Here is a 9,339-nt window from a genome sequence, read left to right on the forward strand (position 1 = left end):
GATTGCAGGGTTTAGTTATTCTTTAGGCAACTGTTGAGAAGAGATTTCTATTAAAAACATCATTATCCATTTGAGCTTACGTGACTTGTGCTAAGCGTAACAGAACGAGCGCTCTAAGTAAGTTGGAAGATCGAAGGTCAAGGACAGCAATACTAAAGCACAGAATCAAAGACGATAATCGTTTTGTTGGAGTTTGGATATCTGGGCCTTATCGAAAATATTTATTATATTTATTTGAAAATACTTTTATGAAACTATGGCAGTGACTTTGCTTTAAGTTTGGTTTTAAAAGCTTTATTTTGACTTTCAATTTTTAAGGTTCCTGTAAGAAAAAGGAAATTTTACGATCGGTTAATTGTGTTGTGACAAAAAAGCATCATTCAATGCTATTTTATTTTTGGAAATATAAATTAGTGCTGAACATACGTTATATAACTATGAATATTTAGTAAGATCTGTAATTAATTAATCAAAAATGTCTTCGTGGACAAAGACTAGAAAAAGTAAATGATAAGAGAACAAAATGGAATGACCGAAGTAACAGATATTAAATTTTTCAGTTTAAAGACATGATTATAAAGCATCAATTATTTGAAAAAAAATACTTATCTTCGTTTTTTTCACCAAAATTACATTGGCAGCATTGTTTTCGAAAGAAAGATTCATTCGATATATCCTTTTTGGTATTAACAGTTTTCGAATGAAAAGGATTAGAATAAATATCCGAGTATGGATATGGTTTATTTTTAAAGGTTCCTCTTTTCGAAATTAAAACGACTAAATGCAACCGAAGGAAGAAATTTTATCTTTCATCATGATTGACATTTTAAACGTCGCATTAGGGTGCTTTGGTTTTGCGCCTGCATTTATACGACCACGATTCGATTGGGTCCCATTTTTTGGGTCGACGATTTAAATTGTTTTATAAATCAATCATCAAAATTTGGATAAAAGATATTATTAACAAGAAACTTGAGTGCATGAGAACTGTTTTAAAAGTTGTGATTGAATTAGTTTGGTACGACTTCGACTTGCTATTTATGAGGAACACATTGTAGAGCAAACGTATAACACGAAACACGTAAATGGACACCGACAAAATGGTGGGCTGTGTATTTATTTCACTATTGGGTTTAGTTTCCAGTATTAAAACGTATCGTAGTTCAAATTAAAAGCTGCAATCCTTTTAAATATCACTAACGAGGAACTGTTTCTATCATGGTCTACACTGGAAATCTAGCTGTAAATGTAAACGATGTCGCATGTATCTGTTATATAGTAAAGCTTTGACACGAACCATTTTGAAAAGAATGGAAAATTTCATGATACAAAATTTTTGAAGAAATGTAATTTTGGTGAAAAAAACGAAGATAAGTATTTTTTTTTCAAATAATTGATGCTTTATAATCATGTCTTTAAACTGAAAAATTTAATATCTGTTACTTCGGTCATTCCATTTTGTTCTCTTATCATTTACTTTTTCTAGTCTTTGTCCACGAAGACATTTTTGATTAATATCTGTTCCTTCAGTCTTCATTTTAATTAAGATTGTTAAGAAACTGTTGCATTTTCAAAATCTGCACTAAGCACAAACATAAATATAGGGGAGCGTAAGCATAAGGGACCTAATATTGCTAGTTAGTTACTAATGGTTTCAGGTACCAGTTAATCAGTTATCACCAATGAGATTAATTTATCACTGAAAACATCAAATTTCCATACTAAAATTATTTTGGCCTTTCTTTATCCCCTGACTTTGAGTATTAAAATATTTAAAATAACTCTGAGGATTATCTAGAATCATTTCTACTGATATTTCAAATTCAGAAGAATCAGAGTCATCGTTTTGAGTCTTTCAGATGACTGGCTTGGACTTATGTTACTAGTTTTCGGTTTTCGTTGTAGCAGTCTAACCAAAGAGGGTAGAAAGAGGGGGAGTAGACGGCTTGGCTGGAGTGTTCTCGCTTTGAAAGTTTACCTCTAAGCTCCCGGTGTGCGCGCGCTTCTTTCTCTGCCCTCTTATTGGTTGAAATACGGTGAACCGGATATTAGGAGGAAAATATAACAAATAAATAAAAAAGAAAAGCGAGAACACCCAAAATGCCTTGCCAAAGCCGCTAGCTTCTACTCCCCCTCTTTCTACCCTCTTTGGTCTAACTGAGACAAAGTTTCTGCCTGCAAGCATAGCCCACTCGATCCGCGCTCATGGACGAAAGCTGCTCGCGCTATACATAGTTTACAGGCGTGGAGGATTCATACCATTTGCACAAGGAGACCTGGCAACTTAGAGTGTAAAATAGCAGACGATTTTACACTCTTTGTTGCTTGGTCTCCTTGTGTTAGTGGTAGGAATCCTCCACGCCTGTAAACTATGTATATAATAATAATTGACCTGGTCACGTCGTATGCTAAACTTAGGAATTGGACAATTAAACTTTTTCAGTTAATGTCTGGACTCTGGTTACCCTTGAATTTTCTTAGTGGTCCCGTGGTTTAATTTTCAAACTGGTCATTTGCCCTGTGCCAGGGCCGGAAATAAGCACAAGACACTGGACATTGTCCAATAAAATTTTAAAATGTCCCATAATTTTTTTAAAAACTAAGGGGGTCACTGGACAGTTTGACCAATAAATTTTCCGAAGTTTTGATAGCTTGACTAAAGAGATTCGACACTATTTTGCACACTCCAGTGGACACTGGACAATGTCCTATAAATTTTCAAGTCAAACAGGGGGTCACTGGACGCGTGTCCTATAAGAATTTTTTCTTATTTCCGGCCCTGCCCTGTGCCACCGCCTTATTTCCCACACTGGACAAGGAAGCATTTCTGTAAAGGATAATGACCATCATTGTGGTATAAGAGACAGCCTGGCAGCCCCGTATTTGTTTACCCTGCCCATAGCCCACTCGATCACGCGTAATACGACGCAAGATGCAGAGCTGCGTCCGTGAGCATGGATCGAGTGGGCTATGCCCTGCCTGGCCAAATCAGCTGACTTAGGTGAAATATTTATTACTTCTATTATTGCGACTTAATTCTAGACATTCTTGAACGAATCATCTTGTGAAAATTTTATAAGACAGGCTTCAGGTGCTGGGTTTTTTCTGCGCCAAATTTGCTTTTTAAATTTAAAAAAAATTAATTTCAACCTTTTTTCCCCTCTCTTCAGAAATTTAATAATGATAGTGTGTTACATATTTATCCAAAATTTATATTAATTAATTAACACACTGTACATCCCTTTAATGGAATTAGTGATGGTGATAGTGTGATTGAATCTATCATTTATTTTACCAGCAAAAAACGTATCTTCGTAGCGGTAACCGTTGGCTGCTGGCACCAGTCTAGAAACCAGGGAATGAACCCTTCTGCGTAGTTTGAATTAATCTACTTTACACATCAAAAATGTATCTAATTTAAACCAAAGGGTTTATTCTAAATAGCGGTTATAAATAGTAATTAAAAACGTAACTGTTACCTAATAAAAATGATTGCAAGAGCCGGGATAAAAACATTGGTTGGTTTGTTGACAGGGTTTAGTGATCGTGTGATTTAATCTATCAATTATTTTACCACTTATTTAAACAAACAAAATGATCTACGCAGTGGTTACCGTTGGCGGTTGCACCAGACATAATCTCTGTAGCGTTTATCGTTCGCAATCTGGCCATTGTTTATTGTTTTCTTAGGTAACGTTAGAATGGGCGCAAAATAATTAATAATTCAATTGTTACCTAGTACAAATGATTGGAAGAACCTGAATTAAAAATATTGGTTGATTTGGTGACAGGGTTTAGTGATAGTGTGATTGAATCTATCATTTATTTTACCAGTAAAAAACGTATCTTCGTAGCGGTAACCGTTGCCTGACGGCACCAGTCGAGAAACCAGGGAACGAATCCTTGTGCGTAGTTTGCATTGATCTACTTTAAACAACAAAAATTTATTTAATTTAAACAAATTACCTAATTAGCGGCTATCGTTGGCCAATGGCACCAGGTGAAACACCTTAAAACGAACGCAACACGGCCAATTGGTCTCTAGTCTACAATAGTACAATCAGCCTGTCTTGAACTTTTGACCGAGGCTTAGTGAAATCAGTGAATTTAAAAATTATCGGCTAAATCTTAACTTTAAATTCTTTTGTATTAAATTATAATGAAGTTTAACTTACGAGAATAAAATAAAATTGGGACTGATTAACCCCTTCTTTTAGATGAAAAGTGGAAAAATTCGCCTTAAGCTCGTCCATAAACAGAGCGGACGACGCATTTAGTAAACAAAAAACTTCGCTATATTAGCGGTAAAACAGCGTAAGTCCAACAGTACGTTTCTCTATGATTTTAGCTAGGATTATACCACGTAAGTCCAACAGAATAAAAGGTCGTAAGTTTAAGTATGTGCTTAAAAGTACAAAAAGTAATACTTAATATTAATTGTTTTCAATAAAACTTCGAAAGGCACCAGAAAAATGTTCAACCTTTCATTTAAAACCATTTTCAGACCTATCGAATAAATAGTCTTCAAAAAATGGTCGAGACCATTTGGCTATCACAGCAAACATTTCCCATGTTATTCCTATGGGAAAATTTCCCTTTTTTTGCCAAAATGTCTTAATTTTTTTATGGAAATGAAAACCACCCTTAGCAACTTTATTTTCTATGAAGAAAACTAATAGAGGGATCTCTTTGAAATTTTAACCACATATTAAGGGTCCGAATTTTAGTTCAGTGGAATTTTTTCAAAGCAGTAACCATGATAGGAAAAAAGTTACATCGAATCAAAAAACCACCCTTATACATTAAACGCAGTATGAGGTCTTATCTAAGAGAGCAACCGCTCTCTCAGAATAGTTGAGTTATGCTTCCTAAAATATCATTCATCCTCTCCTAGAATTTTACATTTATTTGTAAAATTGTTTACTTCTATCAAAAAATATTTACACTGCTTGAGCTGTAGCAAGAAGTGATATCTAGTTTATTAGGGAGAAGGTACAAGATGTCTAAGTATTCGCGCGCCATAGTCCCAGTCCCCCTTTCAAAATACAAGGAGGGACGTAAAAGGAGGCCAGGCCATTTCGCCTCTCCTCAGCCGGAAAATACGGAGTTTTCGTCATTCGTGTGGCGCTGACGTGAGCTTTCAAGAACCAATGAGATGCTGGTTGTAATTTAGAGGCGGGGATTAACTTCAGAAATACGTTCGGACTGGAAATAAATATGGAAATGTGAAGAATTTATACCTTCTCCCTAGTAAACTAGATATCACTTCTTGGCTGTAGTACGAAAACTATTCTTTACATACACCTCCGATTTGGACAAATGAGGAGCTGACGGAAAGCGATACCCAAGTTTTCCCTTTCTCTCATGACTCAAGGGACATGAGTCTATAAAAAGCGTGTAGTTTTCTCCTTTTCTAACCCTTTCTGTTGGATCCTCTGCGACATACGTGAAATAAATAAATTCATTCCTTAAATTTTACAAAGAAAAATTGGGGATGGAATTTCCGACCTTCATCAATGACAAAAGTCAATAAACCTTCGCAAGATCAGCAAATTTTCAAGACTAGAGGTCTTGAGGAGCTAGCTATCGCTGTCTGCGATTAAAAGCACTCTTAAAGATACGGCCTCGGCTTGGGCTTTCGTTCCACGAAAAAACTTATAATCGTTATGAGCATATGACTTTTTGAATAGATAAGAAACTTTATATGTCTCACTTAATCTCACTTGACCCATTGAATAGGTTAGAAGAAAAATAAATGATTTTTTAAAAAAAGTCCTACATTATCAACGCATCAATCACGCCACTTACCAAAGGGATTTCGAAACTGTAAAAATAAACTTTACTTGTATTGAATTACTTTATGAAATTCTATTTACGTTTTCATAGATAAATCGTGCAAAATAATATTAATAATTAAGATAATATTAGTTCATAAAATTATGTCTCTCGAATTTTCAGCGTGGCTTAGCTATTTAAGGCCAATACCTTAATAAGGAACGATCATTCAATGTATATTTTTTATAAAAAGAAAGAAAGTTTTGACTATTAATAATCATACATGAAAGAATAAACATTGCAGAATGATTTGCTGGCAGCCAATAACGTAATCCTAAATTCTTCAAATTAAAACATTTGTATATCATTTTTCTGATCCATTTCATTTTGTTCACGGATCTTTTACTTTTTCAATTCTTTCTTTTAACAGAGTTCTTGATATTAAAATCAAATAATTCGTTGATTTAATATTTTAATAACAACCGATCAAGGAATCCTTTCTGTTTGCTTTTTCATTGACAAGCGTTAATTCTTTGGGGTTTTTTTGCCATTTTAATACACCCAAAAACTGAATTTCAAAAATTTAGAAAATTTAATTAAGTATCATTATTAGCTCTTAGATTCTTTTATCCTTTAGGAAAGAAGAGTAAACGAGCCAGAAACTAATTAGGTTGTGCGGATTGATAGTGTTGCAACATATTTAATAGAATCATCTTTCAGCCCTCATAGGCGGCAGGAGAAAAGTATTGTGTCAATCTATTAGAACTTTCATAAGTATGACATTACCTATTCTTCGTAATCCTCGAAACTTACTGAAAGCTAGTTCGAGATCGACGCAAGAATTGACTACACTTGGTTTTGAACTAAGCCTTTGTCAGCGTCTCACCAGTGGTCGCTTTACGAGAATTTATGACGTTTCACCTACGTCACTTCATGACAATATCTCAGTATTCAATGGCAAACTTATGGAACCTTACTTATGAAATTATGAAACCTTATACATAGCTCAAGATCTATTAAACTAAGACGTTTGTTAGTATATACGTAAGTTCAATAATAACATGAAATATTCTCATAATCGGAGATATTATATCAGCTGGCCAGCTTGTTATTACCTTAACATTCCTAGAAGCGATTCCTTGTGAGGCAGGGTCAATCTTGGACGAGGAAAGTATGTCTCTTTAGTGGCTGAGTTGGTGCTGTTTAAAAACCTAGCATATTTTCCATGTTTGGGCATCTTCAACGGCAGAAATATTGTAGAAGCAAAAACTCGTGTTAGTAGAAGTTAATGTTTCTATAAGCAGGTGTTACCTATTTTACGTTTATGCTTGGGGAAAGTGTTGGCTACTCTAGAAACATACTTTCGTCCTTTAAGGGCCAATATCAGTTTTTTGAGACATTTCTTTGGGCCATATGCCTTAATTATCTGTGAACGACGTGTGCCGTAGTTAGCGGCTTACCTTTCCTGTTGCTTCGAGAAAAGGAAAGTAATTTTGTAAGCCCTACTCAAGTAGATACAAAAAGTAGTAATTATCCGACAACCCGTAATGTTAAAGGAATTATTATTTTAGACTTTCCAATAACTTGCCCATTCCGTTCACAAAAGGGGACCTTTTTATAAATATGAAGGGAAAAATGTTAAAATAAAAAATAATCGCTTATTACAAAATAATTATCATTTAATAAGTCTTGAAAACGAGGACTGATGCGCCTCCAATTTGTTTTGTGGCGTCTGCTAAATTGAACCACTTATACCTACGGGATTGGTTGAATTCTCACAGGCTGAGAACTTGGGTAAGAGGTTTGATTTAGTAGACGCCACTAAAGAAATGGCGGCGCAGTAGTCCTCGTTTTTAAGACTAATTAAATGCTAATTATTTCGCAATAAGAGATTACTTTTTTAAAATACTTTTCCCTTTATATTTAGAGAAAGGCCGTTCTTTTAAGGTATAATGTTATGTTATCTGAACTTTTCCTTTGAAACACCTGTAAAAACGCGGAAACTAATTATCCTTAAAAAATTAAACAGTACGTAAATGGAAAGTGTAATACTTATTGTTTCAATGTTCTTTATGGTACACATATGGTCAAAGTTACATATTTAAAGACATATATACGTCTGTTTAGAGCCTTACATAGTAACAAAATTCATTGGTATATTTCCATGGAATTTTTCTTTTGCGATATACCGTTATTTCTAGATATCACAAATCGAAACTGCAAGATCGTAAACAAGGCGAAAACAATTTATCAATTAGGCTAAGTTCCTAATAGTAGACTTTACTAAAAGTGATTGACCCGCGATCCATGTCTCACATATTCTTAAATAACAGTTGTTTTTCAGTTCGATAAGATAAGGGCACTCTTGAATGATGAAAAGCTAATCACAGCCAAACGTCTAAAATCTGGCTTCTTCAAAAAATCAGAAGCGTAATACCGTTTTATCGCTAAAAACGGCTCTCGAAATAAATAAAACAAGACGGACCAAGGGCTCGTAATAGTAGCCACATCGTACGAGTGAATAGCCCCTCTATACCCTACCCTAATGAGTGGAGAACCCCTCTATACCTTACCCTAATGAGTGGATAACCCCTCTATACCTTACCCTAATGAGTGAATAGCGCTATCTTTTACAATTCTTAAATGATTTACCGAGCATAGAATCAGAGTTAATAGCCCCTCGATGCCCTACTCTAAACAGTGATAAAATTATAACCGTATAAATTTACTTATGCTGTAATTCTAATATTCCGGCGAATCGAAGAACAGATAGTTTTAGTGATAATCCCCTCGATAGACTTATGCCGATGCACACTTATCGCTTCTTATAAATTTCTAATAAGGACTTATGCCCAGATACTTATGAAAGAGAAAGTTTAATTATAGTGATTACCCATTTTAGTGATTATCCCCTCGAATTACCTTTAGTAAACGCATAACGCTCATTTAACTCTATGTAAGCTCTATCTAAACCCACATTTGAATTAACCGCCAAACTTTCCAGTCAAACATGTCATAGATGGCGATAGCTACCAAACGAGAACGAAACACTCGAGGAGCGCGGTAGGAAACGGGGAAAATCGTTATCTATTTTTTTAGCACATAAATAAAAAGAAAATAAATATAAAAACCCCAAACATACAAATTCATAAGTATCCGATCCCACAGATTAAGATGGACACCACCCCACATCACCCCGACATTTTAGAGATAGAGCTAAATAATAAAAACTCGAGTATTCTATCAAGTCTCTATGGCTCAATGGTAGAATGTCTGTCTACTGCGTGAGCGACGCGGGTTCGATTCACGGCTGCGATCAGAAAAAATTTTAATTAATATTAAATCTCTAACCGAGCACAGTTACCCCTATGGGTGGGTTGGGGGAATATAAAGTTCCTTTTAAGCTAAAAAATAACGATAACGAAGCGACAACCCCGGCCACTACTACTACTACTACTACTACGACTGCTCGGGTCAAACTAAGAGCCTCATCGTATACTACGATGTGGCTAAAAATATTCTGGAAATATACCGAATTGACCCTCAAAAATATTTATTTTCTAA

At 35.0% G+C, this 9,339-nt stretch overlaps 1 protein-coding gene and 2 long non-coding RNA genes across 25 annotated transcripts; 1 reads left to right on the forward strand and 2 right to left on the reverse strand.

Moving 5' to 3' along the window:
- Positions 1–457: 457 nt before the first annotated feature.
- Positions 458–3,391, forward strand: LOC149617974 (uncharacterized). Its single transcript, XR_016376113.1, has 2 exons — positions 458–503; positions 561–3,391. It is a non-coding gene; the product is annotated as an uncharacterized LOC149617974 (long non-coding RNA).
- On the reverse strand, positions 3,164–4,944 carry LOC149617975 (uncharacterized). 23 transcript variants are annotated; one of them, XR_016376107.1, is made up of 6 exons: positions 4,176–4,875; positions 4,010–4,088; positions 3,736–3,924; positions 3,615–3,664; positions 3,480–3,558; positions 3,164–3,412 (listed from the first exon to the last, which is right to left on the reverse strand). XR_016376107.1 is itself a non-coding variant. In XM_089857569.1 (6 exons), the coding sequence occupies exons 1-5, from the start codon at positions 4,251–4,253 to the stop codon at positions 3,554–3,556; spliced, it is 249 nt and encodes an 82-aa protein (XP_089713695.1). In that variant the 5' UTR covers positions 4,254–4,944; the 3' UTR covers positions 3,164–3,391; positions 3,480–3,553. The 23 variants fall into 23 exon arrangements, 11 of the variants coding, with proteins under 11 accessions (XP_089713695.1, XP_089713694.1, XP_089713693.1 ...); XR_016376106.1 differs by having other exon boundaries at positions 3,615–3,735; positions 3,832–3,924; positions 4,176–4,871; XR_016376108.1 differs by having other exon boundaries at positions 3,164–3,388; positions 3,615–3,758; positions 3,832–3,924; positions 4,176–4,870.
- Positions 4,945–6,305: 1,361 nt separating this feature from the next.
- Positions 6,306–7,752, reverse strand: LOC149617976 (uncharacterized). The gene is made up of 3 exons (XR_016376077.1): positions 7,087–7,752; positions 6,589–7,012; positions 6,306–6,531 (listed from the first exon to the last, which is right to left on the reverse strand). It is a non-coding gene; the product is annotated as an uncharacterized LOC149617976 (long non-coding RNA).
- Between the last annotated feature and the right edge of the window lie 1,587 nt (positions 7,753–9,339).

The sequence above is a fragment of the Phalangium opilio genome, unplaced genomic scaffold (assembly GCF_054372755.1).
Source record: "Phalangium opilio isolate 3A_F unplaced genomic scaffold, DU_Popi_V2 ptg000217l_1, whole genome shotgun sequence".
NCBI classification, from domain to species: domain Eukaryota; kingdom Metazoa; phylum Arthropoda; class Arachnida; order Opiliones; family Phalangiidae; genus Phalangium; species Phalangium opilio.